Consider the following 27377-nt stretch of genomic DNA (forward strand, 5'->3'; position numbering starts at 1 on the left):
CAGGGACAGACAGATTGACGTAGGACGGTTCCAGTTTCAGGGTGTAGGGTGGATAAGGAAGCGTCGCAGTCCAGTCACGTTTTGTGAGCACACTTGTGCGAGACCTTGCTTAGTCATGCAGAAGGAGAAGTTCGTTTGCATTTCTGTGGCAACAGACACGCTGAAGTCGTTTCTTAAACACTACTGGCCATTAAAATTGCTACACCAAGAAGAAATGCAGATGATAAACGGGTATTCATTGGACAAATATATTATGCTAGACCTGACATGTGATTACATTTTCTCACATTTTGGGTGCATAGATCCTGAGAAATCAGTACCCAGAAAAACCACCTCTGGTCGTAATAACGGCCTTGATACGCCTGGGCATTGAGTCAAACAGAGCTTGGATGGCGTGTACAGGTACAGCTGCCCATGCAGCTTCAACACGATACCACAGTTCATCAAGAGTAGTGACTGGCGTATTGTGACGAGCCAGTTGCTCCGCCACCATTGACCAGACGTTTATAATTGGTGAGAGATCTGGAGAATGTGTTGGCCAGGGCAGCAGTCGAACATTTTCTGTATCCAGAAAGGCCCGCACAGGACCTGCAACGTGCGGTCGTGCATTATCCTGCAGAAATGAAGGGTTTTGCAGGGATCGAATGAAGGGTAGAGCTACGGTCCGTAACACGTCCACTGTTCAAAGTGCCGTCAATGCGAGCAAGAGGTGACCGAGACGTGTAACCAGTGGCACCACATGCCATCACGCCGGGTGATACGCCAGTATGGCGATGACGAATACACGCTTCCAATGTGCGTTCACCGCAATGTCGCCAAACACGGATGCGACCATCATGATGCTGTAACAGAACCTGGATTCATCCGAAAAAATGACGTTTTGCCATTCGTGCACCCACGTTCGTCGTTGAGTATATCATTGCAAGCGCTCCTGTCTGTGGTGTAGCGTCAAGGATAACCGGAGCCATGGTCTCCGAGCTGATAGTCCACGCTGCTGCAAACGTCGTCGAACTGTTCGCCCAGATGGTTGTTGTCTTGCAAACGCCCCCATCTGTTGACTCAGGGATCGAGACGTGGTTGCACGATCCGTTACAGCCATGCGGATAAGATGCCTGTCATCTCGACTGTTAGTGATACGAGGCCGTTGGGATCCAGCACGGCGTTCCGTATTACCCTCCTGAGCCTACCGATTCCATATTCTGCTAACAGTCATTGGATCTCGACTAACGCGAGCAGCAATGTCGCGATAGGCTACAATCCGACCTTCATCAAAGTCGGAAACGTGATGGTACGCATTTCTCCTCCTTACATGAGGCATCACAACAACGTTTCACCAGGCAACGCCGGTCAACTGATGTTTGTGTATGAGAAATCGGTTGGAAACTTTCCTCATGTCAGCAAGTTGTAGGTTTCGCCACCGGCGTCAACCTTGTGTGAATGCTCTGAAAAGCTAATCATTTGCATATCAGGGCCTCTTTTGCCTGTCGGTTAAATTTCGCGTCTGTAGCACGTCAACTTCGTGGTGTAGCAATTTTAATGGCCAGTAGTGTATTTCCTGAGGGCAGCACAATACACTTAAGACCTCATCGTTGAACCATGGTGGTGGACGTCAGACAGAATAACACCTTCAGAGTCCCAGAGGACCGTCGCCACGACTTTACCGGCTGACGGTGCGGCTTTGAACTTTTTCTTCGGAGGAGAGGTTGTGTGATGCTACACCATGGATTGCCGATTTCGTCCTCGTTCGGCGTGATGAACCCGTGTCTCATCGCCTGTGACAATGTTCCACAACATATCATCACGATCAGCCTCGTAACGCGCAAGCAGTTCCGCACAGTAGGTCGTTCGTTGCCCTTTATGGCCTTCTGTGAGCAATGAAACGGGGAGCAACCCAATGTCAACACACCTTTGAGTACCCTAACGGGTGGGCGCGTGTGTCAGCACTACCAACAGATGCATCCAGTTGTGCAGCGAAGTGTTTAATCGTGCTTATTCTGTCTCTTCGAATGAGAGTGTCCGCACGTTCCAGCGTTTCAGGAGTCACAGCCTTGTGCGGCCGACTGTTTGAGATCGGACAGGTTTGCACGACCGTGTTGTCATGACGACAGAAGTCTCGTCCAAACTGTGCTTTTGTTCACTGTCACCTCCCCATAGACATCCTCCAAGCGCCGATGAATATCTGCGATGCTCTGGATTTCAGCCAAAAGAAACTCAGTAACAGCTCTCCGTTTGGAACGCAGCGCCGTTACAGAGGCCTACCTGAAGCCAACATACAGCGCCACCACCTGTCGGAATTTCATTAAACTATAGGAGCTGAAGTGGGAATCTTCCACTATGTGCCACAATAAATTCCGCATTTTTCAACGGAAACTAGCCGAGGAAAAAATGTATCGCATTACTTACTGAAGACCCCTCGCTCTACCCTATGACGGCAGTATCAAAGAGCTACAATTGGCATCAGGCAACACGTACAAGAACCTGGTTGTAACAATTTCGTGCGATTTTAAATGCAACGACCACAAACTCATAGTTTTTAACATTGAAATTCCCTAAACAACCGTGCAATTTTGATGTTATTTTATTTTATTTTCGCTACCAGTTTCGGCAATTCATTATGCCATCTTCAGGCCCCATATGCAACTCTCAAAAATAATGGATATTGGCACACTAAACTAACGCTAAATCACAGTAAGACTCAGTTTTTACAGTTTTCTGACGCACAATTCAACTAAATCTAATGTTTTAATTTCACAGAATGGGCATATGATTAGTGATACTGAACAGTTCAAATTTCTAGTGTTCAGATAGTAAACTGTCGTACAGAATCTTAATCAAAGACTTAATGCTGCCATGTTCACTTTTCGAACGGTATCTGAAGTGAGTGATCCTTCGACACGAAAATCAGTCTACTTTGCTTATTTTCATTTGCTTATGTCGCATGGTATTATATTTTGGGGCAACTTTTTCCATTGTAAAAGGATATTTTTGGCTCAGAAACGGGCGGTTCGGGCAGTAAGTGGTGTAAGCTCACGAACCTCTTGTCGACCCCTGTTCATGAATCTGGGTATTTTGACATTGGCCTCTCAGTATATATATGACTAACCATATGCCCATTCCGTGAAATTAAACCATTAGGTTTTGTTGAATTGTGTGTCAGAAACTGCAAAAACTGAGTCTTACTGTGATTTAGCGTTAGTTTAGTATGCCAATATCGATTATTTTTTAGAGTTGTATCTCACGGATACAATATTGACTGAATAACGACTGTGTGTGTGCTGTCTCGTCATAGAAGGTCGGCGACCGCGACCATCATGGTGTATTCCTCTCTCTTCTTAGCTGTTTTAACGAAGATGATGATGTCAGAGATGTTGTTCCACTCTGTGACCACGAAACTCTTTCCCATCCACGTTCGCCTTTTATCTTTCTTTCAGTAATGAGTTTCAGGAAACTGTATCTTACGCTTTAAAAAATTTTGTACAAAATGTGCTGCTTCTGTGCATTTGATGTTTGTTTTTTACTGTAAGGTGTTTCCCAGCACTGTGAAGTTCTTCAGTGTAAGTAACGTAATCTGCATACGAGATTCTTAACATTTTTCAAATGCCTTTAGTCTTTCCGTGTCAGAGCTTTTGATGTCCAGGCTTCTACTCCAGGCTAATAACACATAACACTTCGCTATTTTTCAGCTTGTATTAAACTGAAGATCATGTCTGCATCAATATGTTAAAGTTTTTGAAATGTCCTCTGCGCAGGGTCAAATCTAGTTGAACTAACGTAAAAGTTTTCAACTGATTTCACTGTGAACGTTTCGCAAAATATTTCAATAAATAGACTGACAAACTTTTGAGTAATCTACCTATCGCTTTTAGAAACTAGTTCCCGTGATCCAGTTCGAAAGGAGGAATCATGAAGATCAATGAAATTTACAGCTGTCTGATAAATGACAAACACTATCCATGTAGGTGCTACGGAGGAAGATTATGTGTTGCTATAACGTGTTGCTTGCCTGCTTCCAGGAAGGTGATCCGGGCGTACCAAGACAGCTGGAATCACCGGTGTAGACTGCTCTTCTGCTGCATGGGGAACAGCGACAGGAACCGGGTGAGTCCGCTAACGTAACATCCGTTCCACACATCTAACGAAAGGGTATGGCAATTGTATAAGTGGATGTAGAGCTCGTCAAGAAAGTAAGGGATGCAGGGTCATTTCTGCTACTTACAACTTAGACTGTGGCATTAAATGTGACTGGAGGAAATAGGAGCAAAACAACAGACACTCCTGTGTGGTCTGTCGAGGTCTTACACCAACGTGACCAGCCCTGGGTAACACAGCTGTTAGCAGTGTGAACTAAGTGGTGAGCAAATTGTCTTTGGCTGAAACAAAGTATCCTATCTGTGCCGTGCCTACCACTGCAATTGGGAGATGGGAAAACACTAATCGTGGCCTGCACTTGAATACGGGGGGAAAGAAAAGATTAGTCGAGCATCTTGTAGGAAGTTTAAGGGGGGCTACGATCATACAGAACAAAATTATTGTGAGTACGGAATTAAAGGGGCACATTTTTAGGTTAGAGTCATGTACAGACAGAAAGTATTGTAAGAAATTAGAGCAGCTCCCAGAGAAATAAAACTTTGTTTCATCAGAACGTTAGAGGGTTGAAAAACAAGATGTATGAGCTCATTGTGTGCCTAGAAGATGTAGAAAAGTGATAGATGCTCTGTGCCTCTCTGAACACCATGCAGCCATAGGGATGGAGAAGTTAAATATCAGGCATTATAGATTTGGCTCATTTTCGTGTACAGTTAACATGGGAAAAGGAGGACTTGCAACATATATTAAAGTTGGACGAAAAGCCAACAATTTTGAAACAAATAGTTTTTGTGTCGATCAGGACCTATAAGCATGTTCTTGTGAGTTTTTACTGCGGAATACCTCTCTGTTTACTGTAACAGGCTACAGATACCCTCTAGGAATCTTTCAGCTGTTTATGAGAGATCTAGATGCATTATTTACCTACCTGTCAGACAAGAAGAAACAGTGATTCGTGGAGATTCAGTGTAGATTTCCTAAAAGATACGGAGTGGAAGAGTGAACTGGAACTACCATTTCGATGTTTCAACGTAATTTCAGTAGTCTGTTTTCCAACTTGTGTGTAGAAAAATAGTGAGACATTGATTGCATTTTATAGACAGTGCTCAGGATGAAACACTTAATGTGTACTCAGTTGATGACGGATTATCTGATTATGATTCACAGTTAATGGAAACAAACAGTGTGGCACCTTCCAACCCTGAGGCAAGTTCATACAAAGCAGCAAAACTAGTAAATGAGATTATGTAGATCATGATACACTCATTCAAAAACTCAAGTTTTGTGAAACTGATGGCTTTGCTTTACACACAGCTGGCTTGAATCATTCTTGACAGACGAAATGTAAAAGGTTGTGTTGAACAGTTCAGTGTCAGAAAGGCATAGAATTTTCGTGGGGTGGGGTAAAAAAAAAATCACATAGGAAGCCCCACAAGGTTCAGTTTTGGATCCACTCCTTTATGTGTGTGAATGACCTTCCACTTAAGATTCAACAAGCAAAATTTGTACTTTTTGTGTTGATACTAGTGTTGCAATAAATCCCATTAGAGATAGAAAGCAACAGAAGAGTTGCTAAATGATATTTTCCAAAGAATTATTAAATGCTGTCTGGAAATGGACTCATCCTAAATTTTGAAGCAAAACGCACACTACATTCAGTTATGTATAACAAACAGCCATACCAGCAATTGATGTAGCACATGTGCAGAAGTCAGTAAGTTTGCTAGAATGCTCCAATTTCTTTTTCTGCAGATATTGATGAAAATTTCAACTGGAAGAGGCATATTACTGAGCTTCTCAAATAATTAAGCTCAATTACTTTTGATCGTAGTATAACTGATAATCTTGAAAGTAAACGTATCAAATTTGTGTCATGTTTTGCATATTTACACACAGTAATGTCATATGAATAACATTCTGGGGTAGCCCATCACTTACAAAGAAAGTTTTTATTGCACAAATGCGAGCAGTAAGAATAATATGTGGCGTCCACCTATCTATGTCACGTACGTACCTCTTCAAGAAGCTATGAATTTTAAGTGTACCGTCACAGTAAACACATTCGCTAGTGAAATTCGTCATAAAAAATCCATCAGAATTTGAGAAGAAGAGTGATGTACGTACCTAAACACTATACGAAAAAAATTACTTTTATTACCCATTGTTAAAGCTGTCAGTCGCACAGAAAAGAGTTCAATATGCAGCAACAATATTTGCCCAATAAAATAAAAGTCTGACACATAGTGAAGCAGGTTTTAAATCTAAATTAAAATCATTTCTTCATAACGACTCCTCCGTTTCCTATCACGAATTTCTATTTACAAAACTAGTAGCTAATAAAAAAAAGGTGTAGTAGCATGAGTAGGACTAAAAATAATAATGTGTATACTAATGTTAACACTAATTCTGTATACACAAGTATAAACTAAGTCGTTCCATATCCTTCTGATAAAAGATTCGTTCAAAAGATCTGTGGAACATGTAACAGATTACTAGTTGTTGATAGTTTCAGATAGTAAAAATACGGAAAAAAAATATTACACATCTTTGTTTTTGTTGTATAACGTGATGGAGTACTTTCCAAATGAAAATTCTAGCCACAAAAAGAATAAAATCTAAATTGACAAGAAATTTTGAAGAAAAATATTGTTTTTACTTCAACCTGTTAAAGGACACAGAACCAAACACATATTTGACTGAAAAATGGATTAACTACCTCAAATTTCATTGATGCATGTGATAAATATTTTATTCCGAATACATAAAATTGTTCCAGGATGAAAAATAGAATACAATCAGAGTCATGAAATTGTTTCACCTGTATAACGATAAATATCGTCGCTGTTTGTGTCCTATTTGAGCTCTTAGAAACTAGCAATAAGAAAGTTTTTAAGAAGACTAAAATATTAATTTTGGGATCATGTGAGGCATCATAGTTGTATCGTGTTACGTTTAGACATAATTATTTACGTGAGACTCACAAGAGGAAGATCCCAGAAATGGCCAACCTATTCGGCTCATGTCTGGCAGGTCGCTTGTGGACAACCTGAAATGAAAGACTGTGGGAGTAGGGACGTACACCGGTTTAGTGACAATGGCCCCATTGTTCTCCTTAAGTAAACAAGCCACCAAATTGTCCTAGGTGTCCTTACGTAAAAATACCGCACGGTTACGGACATGTTTTGTTAATTTATGACATAAGTAATGGGCAGTTACTGGCATTATAATAGCAATCAATACCCAGCAACTGTCAAGATAATTACCATAATTTACATACGACATGGCAGTCTAGTTGGGTTCGTGTTTACTCAGGTATTCAGATGCTTTTAACATAAAGTGACAATTCTCACACTAATGTGGTAGTTAATGAGTCAAAAAATGGCGTCTTCCCCATTGTGCCCGTCCCCCTCAATATACTCCGATTGTCCAGGCCACCATCTCCCCTTAGTGTCCGCCCCCCCCCCCCCTCCAGAATCCTAACACTGGAACTCTTAATCTGGATCTCACTCAAGTAGCAGCAGCATCAGTAAATCCATGTGATATTGTAAATTTCCAGCGTGGTGCAACACCCAGCACTATTGGCCTAGTTTTCACGAATATTCAGCACCCAACGCTATTTCCTGCAACATTCGACGCCGTTTACCGTTCCGTGGCTAGTTTTTAGCGATTTTTTTTTCGTTGCTGTTTTATAGATTTCCTCCAGTTTTTAAGAAGACACACGTAAATATAGGTTGTGCTGCTATTTTATCGATTTTTAGGAAACGTATTTAAAACACGTGGCTTCAAACAATTAACAACTATCATCCTAAGTCGCTACTCTATACGTTGCGTCGTTTGTGGGTTATTTAGCAATGAAGTTAGCGAATCAGCATGTGGGGCTTTCGTATTAAAGTGACTCGCAAGATAGAATTGGTGTCACTTGATACCATAACCGCGCGAGTTTGCTCAGCCACTGGTTCGGCTTCGATCCTTACTACCATCCCATGTCCAATTTTTGTATAGCTCTCTTGTTTTCTTTTAGGAAAGTAAACGCAGTACATGTTTTTGCTAACTTCAATAATAATTATCTCAGAAACTATGCAATGTTTCGAATTTTTTCTTAACAATTAAGTCTCAGCACAGGTTACTGTGCAGCACTTTTACGAGCTTTTCAGACCGTATCTGATCACCCTGTATACAGATAAGAAGATATGTAAGAACCTCATGTGCAACTTGAATAGTGCTGATGACAGTGCATTAACATTGATTAACAGTTAGTACCATGAAAATTAATAACTATAGCAGATACATACAATATTTTAAGATTTTTTAAAGGAAAACTTGGTCTGTATTAGGCCGTAATATTCGTTATTAACTGTGCGATCGTCCGATTTCGAGTAACAGTTGATTGTAACTGTCAGTATGCACAATGGTTACAGTTTACATATATTGTCGTGTGATCCTTTAATATAATGACATGGTCTTTATCCAGATGATGATGTTGTATATGGTCTGTGTACAACGTGGCCTCATGTGTGGAACTGTACTTTGATTGATATGCCACATCTAATGTGATGAACCATTTGGTGCTTATCCACATGGAAGTAGCAGTAACAGCACGCGCCATATTTGTAACACGATTTTTATTATGTCTGATAGTGTCTGCAAGTAATGTACTGATGTTAAAATGTTTTAAGTGCTTGAAAAGTTAGTCAGTCGCACAATTAATACAGAGTGGCACAGCTTGCTAGGGACTATATTTTTCTTTACAAAACGTTTAGAGGCTGTGGCCCCTCAGAAAAACAAAATTACTATTATAAAATTTGTTACTCGATCTGCAAATAGATGGAGAAACTTGATTTATACCAGGCTCCGGAAAGCGTATTCTGGAAGCTTTTCAGGATAGAAGCGTTAGCCAAGACAGTATGCTGATTAAGAGGAATTGTTTTGTGTGGGTGTGTATTTCTGTTTCGTACAGCAGATTCAAAGTGGCTCCTATTTATGCTAAGTATAACTCTTGCGTATTCTTATCAGTCTTTCTCAGTGAGATGCAGATGCAGGTTTGTTTAGGTTGCTTGGTCTTACACCATTTCCATAATGTAAAAGCCTCAGTCTGTATTAGTGCCTTTATTTGACAAAAATTGCAATATCTACTCTAATCTTTTTATCACAGATAAGATTCCTCAAGGTATCGATACCATTAATTGGACACTCTGGTGAGTACTATACTTCTCTTAGTATGTCTGTCGTGAGTAGAGCATCTAGAGCAGTCGTGAGTTACAATGTGAGGATGTGGTGTGCCCGCAGAACTCGTTCGCGGACATCGCGCGTCTGCTGTCCGAGTTCTTCCGCGACCTGGACGTCGTGCCTTCCGACGTGGTGGCCGGCCTGGTGCTGCTCAGGAAGTTCCAGAAGATCGAGCGCGAAGCCGTCGTCAAGGAGGTGAGTGAGGCAGCCAGCAGTCTGCGTTCTGGCTCTGAGGAGCTGTAGTCCGGTTACAACCCGAATTACTCTCGTTATTTCGTCGAGCTACTTCCGAATGGTATATATATATAAATGAGTGTCGAAAGTTCCATGCGGCTTTTCGTGGATGATGCTGTATGCAGAGAAGTTGCAGCATTAGAAAATTGCAGCGAAATACAGGAAGATCGGCAGTGGATAGGCACTTTGTGCAGGGAGTGGCAACTGACCTTTAACATAGACGAATGTAAGGTATTGCGAATACATAGAAAGAAGGATCCTTTATTGTGTGATTATATGATAGCGGAACAAACACTGGTAGCAGTTACTTCTGTAAGATATCTGGGAGTATGCGTACGGAACGATTTGAAGAGGAATCATCATGTAAAATTAATTCTTGGTAAGGCGGATGCCAGGTTGAGATACATTGGGAGAGTCCTTAGAAAATGTAGTCCATCAACAAAGGAGGTGGCTTACAAAACACTCGTTCGACCTATACTTGAGTATTGCTCATCAGTGTGGGATCCGTAGCAGGTCGGGTTGACAGAGGAGATAGAGAAGGTCCAAAGAAGAGCGGCGCGTCTCGTCACAGGGTTATTTGGTAAGCGTGATAGCGTTACGGAGATGTTTAGCAAACTCAAGTGGCAGACTCTGCAAGAGAGGCGCACTGCATCGCGGTGTAGCTTGCTGTCCAGGTTTCGAGAGGGTGCGTTTCTGGATGAGGTATCGAATATATTATACCTCCCGAGATCACGAATGTAAAATTAGAAAGATTCGAGCGCGCACGGAGGCTTTCCGGCAGTCGTCCTTCCCGCGAACCATACGCGACTGGAACAGGAAAGGGAGGTAATGACAGTGGCACGTAAAGTGCCCTCCGCCACACACCGTTGGGTGGCTTGGTATAAATGTAGATGTAGATATAGATGATCCAGTTACGGACTGATCAGAGGTCCTTTCCGTCATTTGTTCGGTCTCATTCTGCTCATTCTCCCCTTCTGCATTGTTCCTCTACATTTTGCACTTAGCCTGTTCTTTACTCGTCCTTCTTAAGGTTTTCTTCCTACACATTTAGACGCTGTAGAACCAAAGAAACTGGTATACGTGTCTAATACCGTGTAGAGCCCCCGCAAGTACGCAGATGTGCCGCAACACGACTTGACGTAGACTCGAAAATGTCTGAAGTAGTGATGGAGGGAACTGATACCATGAATCCTGCAAGGCTATCCATAAATCCGTAAGAGTACCAGGGAGTGGAGATCTTTTGCGAACAGCACGTTGCAAGGCATCCCAAATGTGCTCAATAATGTTCATGACTGGCGAGTTTGGAGGCCAGCGGAAGTTCTTAAACTCAGAAGAGTGTTCATGGGGCCACTCTGTAGCAATTCTGAACGAGTGGGGTGTCGCATTGTCGTGCTGGAATTGCCCAAGTCCGTCGGAATCCACAATGGACACGAATGGATGCAAGTGATCAGACGGGATGCTTACTTACGTGTCACGATTGGTATCTAGACGTATCAGGGGGCCCATATCACTGCAACTGCACACGCCTCACATCATTACACGGCCTCCACCAGCTTGAACAGTCCCCTGCTGGCAGGCAGATCCCATGGATTCAAGACGTTGTCTCCATACCCGTACACGTCCATCCGCTCGAAAAAATTTGAAACGAGAATGGAACGACCAGGCAACCTGTTTCCAGTCGTGAATAGTTCAATGTCAATGTCGACGTGCCCAGGCGAGGCGTAAAGCTTTGTGTCGTACAGTGATCAAGGGTGCACGAGTGGGCCTTGAGCTCCGAAAGCCCGTATCGATGTTGTTTCATTGAATGGTTCGCACGCTGACACTTGTTGGTGGCCCAGCATTGAAATCTGCAGAATTTGCGGAAACGTTGCATGTCGGTCAAGTTGAACGAATCTATTAAGTCGTCGTTGGTCCCGTTGTTGCAGAATCTTTTTCCGGCCGCAGCGATATCGGAGATTTGATGTTTGACCGGATTCCCGATATTCACGGTACAATGGTGAAATGGTCTTACGGGAAAATCGCCACTTTACCAATGCCTCGTGGATTCTGTGTACCATCACTCGTGTGCCGACATTAACACCACGTTCAGACTCACTTAAATCTTGAGAACCTGCCATTGTAACAGCAGTAACCGATCCAACAACTGCGCCAGACATTTGTCTTACATAGGCGTTGCCAGCCGCAGCGCCGCATTCTGTATTTGAATACGCATCCCTACATCCCTACGCCAGTTTCTTTGGAGCTTCAGTGTATCTTGAGATTTCATTCCGTTGATCTGTTCCCAGCGTTTTGTCCTATTACCGTGGATTTTATCCCCTGGCTCATAAGCAGTTTGGTCTGTATGCCATAGTCCTTTATTCTACACTACTGGCCGTTAAAATTACTACACCAAGAAGAAATACAGTATGATAAACGGGTATTCATTGGACAAATATATTATATTAGAACTGACATGTGATTACATTTTCACGCAATTTGGGGGCATAGATCCTGAGAAATCAGTACCCAGAACAACCAACTCTGGCCGTAATAACGGCCTTGATACGCCTGGGCATTGAGTCAAACAGAGCTTGGAAGGCGTATACACGTACAGCTGCCCATGCAGCTTCAGCACGATACCACAGTTCATCAAGAGTAGTGAATGGCGTATTGTGACGACCCAGTTGCTCGGCCACATTGATCAGACGTTTTCAGTTGGTGAGAGATCTGGAGAATGTGCTGGCCAGGGCAGCAATCGAACATTTTCTGTATCCAGAAAGGCCCGTACAGTACCTGCAGCATGCGGTCGTGCAGTATCCTGCTGAAATGTAGGGTTTCACAGGGATCGAATGAAGGGTAGAGCCACGGGTCGTAACACATCTGAAATGTAACATCCACTGTTCAAAGTGTCGTCAGTGCGAACAATAGGCAACCGAAACGTGTAACCAATGGCACCTCATACCATCGCGCCGGGTGATACGCCAGTATGACGAATACACTCTTCCAATGTGCGTTCACCGCGATGTCGCCAAACAAGGATCCGAGCATTATGATGCTGTAAACAGAACCTGGATTCATTCGAAAAAATGACGTTTTGCCATTCGGCCACCCAGGTTCGTCGTTGAGTACACCATCGCAGGCGCTCCTGTCTGTCATGCAGCGTCAAAGGTAACCTCAGCCATGGTCTCCGAGCTGATAGTCCATGCTGCTGCAAATGTCGTCGAACTGTTCGTGCAGATGGTTGTTGTCTTGCAAACGTCCCCATCTGTTGACTCAGGGATCGAGACGTGGCTGCACGATCCGTTACAGCCACGCGAATAGGTGCCTGTCATCTCGACTGCTAGTGATACGAGGCCGTGGGATCCAGCACGGCGTTCCGTATTACCCTCCTGAACCCACAGATTCCATATGCCGCTAACAGTCACTGGATCTCGACCAATGCGAGCAGCAATGTCGCGATAAAACATGCCGCAATCGCGATAGGCTACAATCCGACCTTTATCAAAGTCGGCAACGTGATGGTACGCATTTCTCCTTCTTTCTTGAGGTATCACAACAACGTTTCACCAGGCAACGCCGGTCAACTGCTGTTTGTGTACGAGAAATCGGTTGGAAGCGTTTCTCACGTTTTCACGTTGTAGGTGTCGCCACCGGCGCCAACCTTGTGTGAATGCTCTGGATAGCTAATCCTTTGCATATCACAGCATCTTCTTTCTGTCGGTTAAATTTCACGTCTGTAGCTCGTCATCTTCGTGATGTAGCAATTTTAATGGACAGTAGTGTATCTACTTCACTGCATCCAATCACCTTTACGACAAAAATAATTTGTTACCTGACGTCTACTCTTTCGCTTTTCACTTATAGCCCATGACTCACTTCCGTGCAGTTATGTAAGAACATCCTTGATGTTGAAAAATCATTCTTATCTCTTTGAGCGTTTTGTTTTGTTTTGTTTTGTGGATACTGTTTACGAGGGTTGCCCTAAACTTTCATCTATCGCTTTGGTATACGGTACAGTCCAGCTGCCCTCTACCAGTGGGGAGCCCTATTCTGTTTTGGCTCCTCTAAAAGCGGGATACGATACTGTGACGCGCGAATTTTTGTGTGGACTAGTACTGCAGACATGAACTTTGCAATGAACAAAAAATATATTGTGCAACTTGGTATTTTCGAGGTGATAATTAAGATTCTGCGACTATCCCTGTATTGTTCTTCATGTATTTGTGAATTTCGCCAGTTTCTTCTCCACACTTTTTTATCGTAATCATAAGTAATATTGTAACGTAATTAATGTTTCATTAGTACTAATGTTACATTACGAACAAAGAATTTTTTTCTGATAAGACTTCTTCCCTTCGAAGCGATTTTATTAGTAATTATGTTCATTTCCTCGGTTTGTATTCTGTACAAACAATAACCAGCAAGTAAATTCGTTTCTCGTTGACCATGATCTTTTCGTACCAAAAATATACGATTATCTGGAAATAAATGAAATGTATTCGCAGTTGCGAATATGGACAACCTACAGCTGGAATGATGAAATGACGAAACTGGAAATTTCTGCCAGACCGGGGCTCGAACGCAGATGTCTGCTTGTAGGGAGCAGTCGCCGTAACCACTTACGATTATCCGTGCAGGTTTCATGCCCAGACCAAAACATCCCTATGTCATCGTTCATGTGTGTACAACCAGCACTCGTACATCCGTACATGGGCACATTTTAATTGAATTTCACATGCCTGGTACCGGCGGATAAATACGATATCGCACTGCATGCATGTGCGTCGATATCAGGCAAGCAACTTTCAATTAAAAATATCTCCCCTTTACGGGAAAGTACATAATGCATGTGCGAGTGCAGGTCGTAGACACAGTGATTATTCGCGACTGCAAATACATTTCACGTATTTCATAACAGCTGCAGTCGCCGCTGTGACAGTTCCTTCAGTCACGCACGCACTACAGTGGCCTATCTGCGTATAACAGACATGACAAGTTAGTGTCTATAATTGCCCACGTCGTGTTGTGCCGACTCCACTGTAGCTTGAATGGATTTTTAAGTTTGCTTTATACGCCCGACTTTTAATTTCACCACACAAGTTATTGCCCGATGACGACACGCAATACAGTTTGTTAAAGCGGTTTTAGCCGTTATTAATTATGTTTTTAGATTTAATTTTATTACTCGTACAGAGACTCAACGTTGCTTTGTTTAACAGTGCGTCGTCAAAATAAGAATGAAATGCTAATGTCTTTGCAATACATAATGTCGACTATTGAGTTAAAGTTCCTACTTATTTTGCCATTTTAGAAAATAGAAACCTTAAGCGCTTCTACTTCTATAGTCTCAGTATCAAATGTTCACTAATTTCAATTTACTTCCTATCTCAGCTCAGTATTTAACACAAACTATATATCAATGCCATTTCAGAGATATACACTAACGGAATAACACGTAATTGTCATTTAACATCACTTTTATTAATAATCCTTTTTCTTATGACGTAAATGTTAATGAACGATCACTATCTAGGAGGAAAGAGGGATTCATCCGAATCATGAGACAATAGCTTTTAATGAGCCCGCAATCGTTAATTAAATAAAAAGTCGCGTTCAAGGATGATATGCGAACAACTTTCGTTACGTCCGTTTTCACGTATCTGTCAAAACTAATCCTGTCGCCCACAATTCAAATTAACACTGACGTTAACCCCTTTTGTCGGAATATCGAATCGTAACTATTATGTGAAAGTTTATTCTAGTCCCCGAATTAATTCCTTTCAGATACGCGTACGACCGGACAGCAAAACGGAACACAAACGACTTGTTTTACCAACCGAACAACGCAATGACGTTACATTACGAGAATGTCCGCCCAATGAACATCTCTTTGACTTCTCTACTCTGCTTAATTAAATTATTCCAAATTACAGTTTATTCAGCTATTTAACGAAAACATTTAACAAAAAATAAAATAAATTTATCCCAACGTAAAAGATCCGTTATATGTCCCACCTATCGAAATGCCTGCATCTACAGGGTGTTTCAAAAATGACCGGTATATTTGAAACGGCAATAAAAACTAAACGAGCAGCGATAGAAATACACCGTTTGTTGCAATATGCTTGGGACAACAGTACATTTTCAGGCGGACAAACTTTCGAAATTACAGTAGTTACAATTTTCAACAACAGATGGCGCTGCAAGTGATGTGAAAGATATAGAAGACAACGTAGTCTGTGGGTGCGCCATTCTGTACGTCGTCTTTCTGCTGTAAGCGTGTGCTGTTCACAACGTGCAAGTGTGCTGTGGACAACATGGTTTATTCCTTAGAACAGAGGATTTTTCTGGTGTGGGAATTCCACCACCTAGAACACAGTGTTGTTGCAACAAGACGAAGTTTTCAACGGAGGTTTAATGTAACCAAAGGACCGAAAAGCGATACAATAAAGGATCTGTTTGAAAAATTTCAACGGACTGGGAACGTGACGGATGAACATGCTGGAAAGGTAGGGCGACCGCGTACGGCAACCACAGAGGGCAACGCGCAGCTAGTGCAGCAGGTGATCCAACAGCGGCCTCGGGTTTCCGTTCGCTGTGTTGCAGCTGCGGTCCAAATGACGCCAACGTCCACGTATCGTCTCATGCGCCAGAGTTTACACCTCTATCCATACAAAATTCAAACGCGGCAACCACTCAGCGCCGCTACCATTGCTGCACGAGAGACATTCGCTAACGATATAGTGCACAGGATTGATGACGGCGATATGCATGTGGGCAGCATTTGGTTTACTGACGAAGCTTATTTTTACCTGGACGGCTTCGTCAATAAACAGAACTGTCGCATATGGGGAACCGAAAAGTCCCATGTTGCAGTCCCATCGTCCCTGCATCCTCAAAAAGTACTGGTCTGGGCCGCCATTTCTTCCAAAGGAATCATTGGCCCATTTTTCAGATCCGAAACGATTATTGCATCACGCTATCTGGACATTCTTCGTGAATTTGTGGCGGTACAAACTGCCTTAGATGACACTGCGAACACCTCGTGGTTTATGCAAGATGGTGCCCGGCCACATCGCACGGCCGACGTCTTTAATTTCCTGAATGAATATTTCGATGATCGTGTGATTGCTTTGGGCTATCCGAAACATACAGGAGGCGGCGTGGATTGGCCTCCCCATTCGCCAGACATGAACCCCTGTGACTTCTTTCTGTGGGGACACTTAAAAGACCAGGTGTACCGCCAGAATCCAGAAACAATTGAACAGCTGAAGCAGTACATCTCATCTGCATGTGAAGCCATTCCGCCAGACACGTTGTCAAAGGTTTCGGGTAATTTCATTCAGAGACTACGCCATATTATTGTTACGCATGGTGGATATGTGGAAAATATCGTACTATAGAGTTTCCCAGACCGCAGCGCCATCTGTTGTTGACAATTGTAACTACTGTAATTTCGAAAGTTTGTCTGCCTGAAAATGTACTGTTGTCCCAAGCATATTGCAACAAACGGTGTATTTCTATCGCTACTCGTTTAGTTTTTATTGCCGTTTCAAATATACCGGTCATTTTTGAAACACCCTGTAACTGTGTCCGTTCTCATAACGCATCGCCCAGATATACGTGAAATTCTATAGATGTTACACACATTGTCTGGCCCTTTTGCTCGCCGGTATATAAGGTTTCTCCGTAATAGCGTGCAAAAGTCTAACAGAACATAGAGAATGCTCCACAGAAAAATTTGAGGTACAGAACCTGGGGTCAGAGAAGCCAGCTTAAGGAGATATAAACTTGTCTACTGCTTTGTCTAGCATTACTGTTTTCCAGCTTATTTACAATTAACATGCGTACAAGTTTACACTACTGTGCTGTTTATTTACATGGACATTGTGTATTTCCTGCAAGGAACCAAGGAGGACGAGTCTGATTTCCAGGAAGTCACGATGCGGGTTCTGTTTAGTTTATTTACCCGTAAGGTGGCTCTACATCTACATTCATACTCTGCAAATCACATTTAAGTGCCTGGCAGAGGGTTCATCGAACCATCTTCACAATTCTCTGTTACTCCAATCTCGTATTGCGCGCGGAGAGAACGAACACCTATATCTTTCCGTACAAGCTCTGATTTCCCTTACTTTATCGTGTTGGTCGTTTCTCCCGATGTAGGTAGATGTCAACAAAATACTTTCGCATTCGGAGAAGAAAGTTGGTGATTGAAATTTCCTGAGAAGATTCCGTCGCAACGAAAAACGCCTTTCTTTTAATAATGTCCAGCCCAAATCCTGTATCATTTCAATGACACCCTCTCCCATATTTCACGATAATACAAAACGTGCTGCCCTTCTTTGAACTTTTTCGAAGTACTCCGCCAGTCCTATCTGGTAAGTATCCTACACCGCGCAGCAGTATTCTAAAAGAGGACGGACAAGCTTAGTGTAGACAGTCTCCTTAGTAGATCTGTTACATTTTCTAAGTGTCCCGCCAATAAAACGCTTTGGTTAGCCTTCCCCACAACATTTTCTGTGTGTTCCTTCCTCTGTTATATCGTATTTACATTGTCCCATAACAGAGCGCGCTATGAATCAACGACAGACCCAGCCATTACTCAGTCCTGTTCAGAGACGTACAGTGCAGTGCGTTAGTATATTACCGTCACAATTTCGCAGAACTCACTGTCATGTACACGCTCTCGCTGCTGAAAGGCTATACAGGCATCATCCGTCACGACGAGCGTTTATTTCTCTCGATCGACGAATGCGTGAGACCTTTCATTGGAAAGCAGAAGCGAGGGAACTGGCAACATGAGGACCACTGGCACACCCGATTTCGAAGAGGAGGTGTCGGAACGTGTTGCAGCGGACCCCACTACGAGTACTCGTCGTATTGTACATGAAATTGGCGCTGCACATACTAGCGTGTGGAGAGTACCCCACGAACAACAATTACAACCATATCACGCACGGTGAGTCCATGCGATGCTTGTGACTGACTTTGGACCAAGGTTCGCATTGTTACTCCAACAATGGGTTCATCGTCCAGATTTCCTCCAAATCGTGCTGTTTACTGTCGAGGCCTTTTTTGATCGTGATGGTATCTATGTCTAAAGTCACTTGTGTATGAGACCCTTTTGGATACGGAGATGGAATTAGTTGCCAGAACTGTAGTTGCCTGTGATGTGATTCGAAACACACCAGGGATGTTTGTCAGGATGCGTCAGAATCTTGTTCATCGATGTCATGCTTGCATTGAGGTTGATGGCCGTCAGTTTCAGCACATTTTGTAAGATACAGTACAAATACTACGTTCATTGTGTCAACTATGGTATTTGCAGTTAACTGTAACTAATGTAAATAAAAAAGTACACAGTAATGTGATTTTATTGCTAGTATCCCTTTAAGCTGGGTTCTCCGACTACGGTTCCCTACGTCAAATTGTTCTGTGGAGCATCCTGTACGTCCTGTTAAATCTTTGCACGCTGCTACCGGAACACCGTGTAGACATAGTAAATTTGTCATTTAAATCCACAATAATGGATCTCTATTTTTACAAACATCTCAGTCTCTACTACATGTAATGATTTAACCTCTTCTTCTTTCGACAATAGTACACAGGTTTTTTCAGTTAAAATTATCAGAAGTTTTTATATGTGCATTCTAATTTGAATATAATTAATACAGTGAGATGATTGTCATAATTGAATAAACTCCTTAAAAAACATAATTAACGCCCTCATGAACCATCTACATCCGATTGTACAGTTGCGTAACGCCTCACGGTAAACAGAAACTAGAAACTTTACGATCACAAGCATTTTGTTGTTTTGTTTTGTGTTATGTGTGGAATTACTCTCAACCAATATTCTGTATTCATTAGTCTCCTCATGCCACTGAACAGAGCCTGTAAGTCTTGACTTTCACTGATGATAATAATGTTATCAGCGAGTCTTGTTATTGATATCCTTACACTCTGAATTTTAATCCAACTCTAGGGTCTTTCCTTTATTTCCGTCGTTATTTCTGCGATGTATAAATTTAACAGTAGCGGCGAAAGACAGCATCTCTATCTTACACTCATTTCAATCCGCCTACTTCGTTCTTAATCTTCTATTCTTATTCTGCCCACTTGATTGTTCTACATATTGTATATTACCCGTCTTCTCCCACGGTTTACTCCTATTTATCACAGAATTTCGAACGTCTTGCGCCATTTCACACTATCGAATGCCTTTTCTAGTTGGCAAATCCAGCAACCTAATTTTCCTCAAGTCTTGCTTCCAATGTCAAGCGCAACATCAGAATTGTCTCACTGCTGACTTCACCTTCCCTAAAGCCTAACTGATCGTCATCTTACACAACTCCTCGATTGCTTCTTCATTCTTGTCTATATTACTCTTGTCAGCAATTTGTATGCATGAGATGTTCAGATGATTATGCGACGGTTCTCGTAGTTTTCTGCATACCTATCTTCGGGTTTGCGTGGACGACATATTCCCTAAAGTCTACTGATATATTGCCAGTCTCGTACATTCTACACAGCAACATGAATAATCGTCTGGTCGCCGCTTCCTCTAGTGATTTTAAAAGTTGGGAAGTGTTTCCCCTTGCAGGGGACACTGATACCAAATCAACTACGAAATCTATTCAGGTTTGCCTCACGACCCAGCTGCTAATTTTCAAGGAGCGAAAGTCCTACTTCTCAAAATCCACAGACGACTACCTGCATTCGTTGATGGTTTGTCATTCGTGTGACGAAGGATATACTGGGGAATTACTTAGTCAAATTCTGTGAGTTGTTTTCGTGATGAATCTATCACTTACAGCAATAACCAGATTCCAAGCGCATTATCTGAGAAGTGCGAATGTGTAGAGTCGACTGATATGCTATACGTTTTTAAAATATCAATAAGTTCCATTACAACAGCTGCTGCAGATGGAGAGATTCATTGTAATAACAAACTTCTGTATAGGCTCTACTGACATCTCACACATTCGTAGCTGGCTATAATTACGAGTATATTAACATGGACAGACAGTACACTGATTTGCAGAGACTGTGAAATTATTGGATTCTACTACTTGAATTGTATTCCATTGTGGGGCTGATATTTATTGCTGATATTTATGATTCCAGAAAGTCTCAAGTTTTCTGAGATGTAAGCAGGCACCAAATCATCTATCTAAAAACGACCATAACCTCGAAATTGCAACAGTTTCGACTCAAACTTATGGCTGAAGATAAAAATGTTGTTCTTCAGAAGTTCTGCTTGGCTGTAATCGCTGATTGAGGAAATGCTGTGTATTGGTCGCGCCTTTTATGGTATTGGCGTAACGATCGAAGATTTTTGTAGCTCCAGATTGAAGACCTTATTCAGTTCAAGTGACGAGTAGCGATGACTATTTTATTGTTGTACCTGTGGCCATTTGTATTCATAGCAAACTGCAATGGGGAATGGTACGTCCCCAGTACGGTGGAATGTAGCGATGCCCCCTGACGGGCTTGGACGTATGCAGCACGGCGAAGCTGAGGAGGACTGGCGAGCAACGATCTATGTAAACAACATACTTGAAGCCAATGGCAAACTTAGCCGCCACGTTCTTCAATGTGGAATCATATTTTCTCTCTCTCTCTCTCTCTCTCTCTCTCTCTCTCTCTCTCTCTCTCTCTCTCTACAGAATACCATTTGGTGCTGCCGCTCACAGAAAAGACGCGTACGCGTTTCGTGAACTGATTGCCATTTTGAAGTGAGTTTGCCGTACACTATGTCAATCTAAGCGTGATATTTGTGATGTTCCAGCTGCTGCATTATTTTCGTGACTTTACTATAACATAAAAGCGCATTTTTGTAATTACCGATGCATCTTTCCCTCTAAATGCACGCGATTCGTTTATAAATTCTACATTCGCCTACTCTGTGTCGAATGTCGTTTTGCTGTCGGAAGAACTGACTTAATATTTATCACAGAGCCGGCCGGTGTGGCCGAGTGGTTCTAGGCGCTTCAGTCTGGAGCCGCGCGACCGCTACGGTTGCAAGTTCGAATCCTGCCTCGGGCATGGATGTGTGTGATGTCCTTAGGTTAGTTAGTGTGGTGTCTCCGCCAGACACCACACTTGCTAGGTGGTAGCCTTTAAATCGGCCGCGGTCCGGTAGTATACGTCCGACCCGCGTGTCGCCACTGTCAGTAATAGCAGACCGAGCGCCACCACACGGCAGGTCTAGAGAGACGTACTGGCACTCGCCCCAGTTGTACAGCCGACTTTGCAAGGAACGGTTCACTGACAAATACGCTCTCATTTGCCGAGACGATAGTTAGCCTAGCCTTCAGCTACATTTGCTACGACCTAGCAAGGCGCCGTATTCAATTGATATTGAGATTCTATTAATGTATCATCAAGAGCGATGTTCTACAAATGTGGATTAAAGTTAAGTATTCCAGAAGCTACGTACTTTTCTTTATAGCAGTCATTACGTATCCTGTTTCAGACCTCACTCCAGCCTGCGTGAGTTTAAGCGCGTGCCTTTCGGCTTCCTCTCATTGTGTCTAGGCTGTCTTGTCTAGACACAACAGTTAGGTTTAAGTAGTTCCAAGTTCTAGGGGACTCATGACCTGTGATGTTAAGTCCCATAGTGCTCAGAGCCATTTATCAGAGGTACATTTAACGGATCGTTCGTATTGATGGGGTAAAAACGACAGGCGACTGAATGAACATTTAAAAACGTCGTTCAGAGGCAAAATTACCGTTACTGTTGAAGAGAATTGCAGATATATCAGAAGTTTTTTTCTTTCTTTCTTTATTTTTTTTTTAGGTTTATGTTGTCGTCGCATGCCTTTGAGCAGTTACAAAGGAAAACAGGTCTGTCATGTTTTATGTCATACTGCCTTTGGGTATTTGTACCTCGGAAAAGAGCAATTACCAGATCCCTTAAGATAATTAATTTGGGTTAAAATTGTTACAATTGTGTAACTTATTGCATGATTCAACATTCTACAGTACGGCACAAATTTTGTGTCAACCTGCTGCTCTCATTGCATAAAAGCAGTTGTTACTGGTTAACAAGCGAAATCGTTGTTTTTAGAGCCAGAAGCTTTCAAGAACCACTTGATAATGGATGAAATGAATCTAAATCCTCGTATTATTGCATGTGCACAGGGCAAAAAATCAGATCTTTACTGGCAGTATAACATTTCTGTTACAATGTTAATAGAATTAGAGATAAATAAAATTAAACACGTTTATGGTATAGAGTAACTGACAAGTTTAGTAATAAATAGTGTCCTGTTACCTAGGGCTACAGTTATTCGACATTAAAATATAGCTGAGACTATGTTTCTTCATTAAGGAGGCCAATTTGTAGTAAAGGCTCTCATTGTCTTTTAAAATAAAGTAACTTTATATACATTTGTATGATCAGTTCCCTTTTCTGTTTTCCACTGATTCAGTTTTGCACAAATGATGTACTGAAACCTGCAAGTGATGTAACGTTTTAACAACAGCTTTATCAGAACACGATAATGATATGACTCTCCAAATTCAGAGGATACCGTTAGGTGATAAATAATATCGGTTTATGTCCCTACATTCGAAATACGTCGAGATTCTCGTATAATTTTAAGAGAAAATTATTGTACCGTCTTGACAATTGACAATTCCTTATTACCCTCTCTGCCTCAAACCCTCGTCCGACCATCCTTATTTATGTTTTCCGTGATTTCCCGAAATGTCTTCAGGCAAATGTCGAGATGGTTCCCTTGAAAGCTGTCTCAGCTGCCTTCCTTCGCCATTCTTCCATAATCCGATGGGACCGATGGCCTTGCTGTTTCATCCCCTCCCCCAAATCAACCAACCAACCTGTCGTGTCTCTTTGAATACACAGTAGGCAAGATCTGTGATTCAGAAAAATATTTTTTTATTTAGATTGAATTATCTCATTTACACCATACTGAAGGAGCATCTTTCTTACTTGCTAAAAGCATTCAACACCTCTACATTTACATCTACATCCATACTCCGCAAGCCACCTGGCGGTGTGTGGCAGAGGGTACCTTGAGTACCTCTGTAGGCTCCCCCTTCTATTTCAGTCACGTATTGTTCGTGGAAAGAAAGATTGGCGGTATGCCTCTGTGTGGGCTCTAATCTCTCTGATTTTATCCTCATGGTGTCTTCGCGAGATATAAATAGGAGGTAGCAATATACTGCTTGTCTCCTCGGTGATGTTATGTTCTCGAAACTTTAACAAAAGCCCGTACCGAGATACTGAGCGTCTCTCTTGCAGAGTCTTCCACTGGAGTTTATCTATCATCTACGTAACGCTTTCGCGATTACTAAATGATCCTGTAACGAAGCGCGCTGCTCTCCGTTGGATCTTCTCTATCTTTTCTATCAACCCTATCTGGTACGGATCCCACACCGGTGAGCAGTATTCAAGCAGTGTGCGAACAAATGTACTGTAACCTACTTCCTTTGTTCTCGGACTGCATTTCCTTAGGATACTACCTATAAATCTCAGTCTGGCGTCTGCTTTACCGACGATTAATTTTATATGGTCATTCCATTTTAAATCACTCCTAATGCCTACTCCCAGATAATTTATGGAATTAACTGCTTCCACTTGCTGACCTGCTATATTGTAGCTAAATGATAAATGATCTTCATTTCTATGTATTCGCAGCACGTTACACTTGTCTACATTGAGATTCGACTGCCATTCCCTGCACCATGCGTCAATTCGTTGCAGATCCTCCTGCATTTCAGTACAATTTTCCATCGTTACAAGCTCTCGATATACTACAGCATCATCCGCAAATAGCCTCAGTGAACTTCCGATGTTATCCACAAGGTCATTTATATATATTGTGAATAGCAACGGTCCTACTTCACTCCCCTGCCGCACACCTGAAATCACTCTTACTTCGGAAGACTTCTCTCCATTGAGAATGACATGCTGCGTTCTGTAATCTAGGAACTCTTCAATCCAATCACACAACTGGTCTGATAGTCCATATGCTCTTACTTTGTTCATTAAACGACTGTGGGGAACTGTATCAAACGCCTTGCGAAATTCAAGAAACACGGCACCTATCTGGGAACCCCTGTCTATGGCACTCTTGAGTCTTGTGGACGAATAGCGTGAGCTGGGTTTCACACGATCGTCTTTTTTGAAACCCATGCTGATTCCTACAGAGCAGATTTCTAGTTTCAAGAAAAGTCATTATACTCGAGCATAATTCGTGTTCCAAAATTCTACAATTGATTGATGTTAGAGATACAGGTCTATAGTTCTGCACATCTTTTCGAAGTCCCTTCTTGAAAACGGGGATAACCTGTGCCCTCTCCAATCTTTTGGAACACTACCCTACATCGCATAACATATTTCTTTATTTAATACAGCCAGTTTTGGAAGACTTTGCTGACATATTCAGGTCTTAAATATCTTTTTCTTTCTGTGAAACGCGTTCATTTTACACTGGACCTTACGGGAAGTTGTCATGTACGTAAAAACTCAGCAATGACAAACGTTTTATAATGTGCTGATTTTCATCACATGCCTACTTGTCGTGAGGTCCAACGTAAAACGAACACATTTCACAATAAATTTTTAGGACCTGAAGATTCGAATGCAAAACAAACCTTTTGTCGCTTCCACATAACTAATGTGTTCAGTGTGCTGGCGTTACAAAGTGTGGTGGCCGGTGTTCCTTGTTGCTGCCAGCCGGAGCGCTGTTGAAGCACAGATAGCCTCTCTATGTCGACTGTACGAGGGGCGTTTGAAAAGTCCGTGCAAAAATAAAAACTACGTACGTGTTTGGGATAAACTTTTTTATTTTTCGACATAGTCTCCTTTTAGACTTATGCACTTCGTCCAACGCTGTTCTAATTTGTTGATCCATTCCGAATAATAGGAATTGTCCAAACCTGCAAAATAGCTATTAGTTGCTGCAATCACTATCTCGTTTGAATAAAATCTTTATCTTGCCAGCCATTTCTTCAAACTGGGGAAGAAACAGTAGTCCGAGGGAGCCAAGTCTGGAGAACAGGGGGATGTGAAACGAGTTGGAATCCTATTTCCATCAATTTTGCGACCACAACTGCTGAGGTGTGTGCTGGTGCATTGTCGTGATGGAAAAGGACATTTTTGCATTCCAGTCGCCGGCGTTTTTCTTGCAGCGCGGTTTTCAAACGATGAATAATATGCACCTGTAATAGTTTTATCTTTTTCCAGATAGTCGATGAGGATTATCCGTTGCGAATCCAAAAATACAGTCGCTATAATCTTTCCGGACGAAGGAATGGTCTTCGCCATTTTTTGGTGCAGATTCTCCCTTGGTAACCCATTGTTTAGATTGTTGTTTGGTCTCAGGTCTATAGTAATGTATCCATGTTTCATCCACAGTGACGAAACGACGCTTAAAGTCCTGCGAATTCTTCCTGAACAGCTGCAAGTCATGCTTGTAACACTTCACACGATTCCATTTTTGGTCAAGCGTGAGCAATCGCGGAACCCATCTTGCGGATAGCTTTCTCATGTCCAAATTTTATGCAAAGTATTATGTACCCATTCATTAGAGATGCCCACAGAACTAGCAATCTCACGCACTCTCTTGTCACCCATCACCATATCATGGATTTTGTCAATGATTTCTGGAGTCGTAACCTCCACAGGGCGTCCAGAACGTTCAGCATCACCTGTACCCGTATGTCCACTCCAGAAATTTTGGAACCACTTATAAACTGTTCTAATCGAAGGTGCAGAGTCACCGTAATGTTTATCAAGCTTCTCTTTAGTCTCCTGAGGCGTTTTTCCTCTCATAAACTAATGTTTAATCACCACACGAAATTCGTTTTCGTCCATTTTTTGACAGGCACCCGACTTCCTTGATTCACACAAATGCCAAACACAAAGAAATAGACCAATATGGCTGAAACTTGGTGTGCGTTCTTTCCAAAGATGCTACTAACTAGACATGACCTCGATACGCGCCAGTGTTGCCATCTCTCGGACTTTGCACGGACTTTTCAAACGCCTCCCGTACACCTGTTTGCCGCGCCCGCTGCAGCCAGACGCGGGACGCGGGGCGTGGGAGGTGTCCTGAGACGGGCGGCGGTGTTGCAGCGCAGGAACGACACGTACGAGTTCCTGTCCGGGGTGCCGGTGACGCCGGCCACGCAGTTCGTCGCGCTGACCGAGGCGGCCGACCTGGGCCGCTTCCAGGACGCCGTCCACTACATGCACTTCGCGCTCGCCGCCTACGGCTGGCCCATGTTCCTCGTCACCTACAGCGCCACCGGCGTCTGCCAGCTCTGCGCCTCCATCAGGTGAGCGCCGACGCTTCCCCTCACCACCAGCGCACCCTGTCCACAGCGCGACCTTCAATAACTGCTCAACAGATGTCAGCACTCGACAGTTGTCACGGTTTCCTGCTGCCCATACCACCAGCCTCTGAAGCCTCCTCTCATATCCCTTTATGTGAGGTCCATATAGACGGCCGCTGTGGCCGAGCGGTTCTAGGCGTTTCAGTCCGGAACTGCGCTGCTGCTACGGTCGCAGGTTCGAATCCTGCATCGGGCTTGGATGTGTGTGTTGTCCCTAGTTTAGTAAGGTTTAAGTAGTTCTAAGTCTAGGAGACTGATCTCAGATGTTAAGTCCCATAGTGCTCAGAGCCATTTGAGGTCCATATACCCAACAATCTACATTTTCGGCTTCAGTAACTCCTATATCATACAGCCCTACCGCATTTACAGGTGGCCCATGTTCCTTACAAACTAATTCATTAATATCTGTAATCTTATGTCTTATTCTCCATGTACAGATAGGCCACGATAATTACTACCTAAATCACTCGAATCTTTAATCT

At 42.7% G+C, this 27377-nt stretch overlaps 1 protein-coding gene across 1 annotated transcript in view; it reads left to right on the top strand.

Annotated features, from left to right (window-relative positions):
* LOC126419718 (diacylglycerol lipase-alpha) overlaps positions 1-27377 on the top strand; it is a 582321-nt gene that overhangs the window by 140155 nt on the left and 414789 nt on the right. The window contains exons 6-8 of the mRNA XM_050086898.1: positions 4014-4098; positions 9373-9507; positions 26636-26838. Coding sequence (XP_049942855.1) covers positions 4014-4098; positions 9373-9507; positions 26636-26838 — 423 coding nt within the window. The remainder of the gene's footprint in view (positions 1-4013; positions 4099-9372; positions 9508-26635; positions 26839-27377) is intronic.

Source organism: Schistocerca serialis, chromosome 9, assembly GCF_023864345.2.
Source record: "Schistocerca serialis cubense isolate TAMUIC-IGC-003099 chromosome 9, iqSchSeri2.2, whole genome shotgun sequence".
NCBI classification, from domain to species: Eukaryota; Metazoa; Arthropoda; class Insecta; order Orthoptera; family Acrididae; genus Schistocerca; species Schistocerca serialis.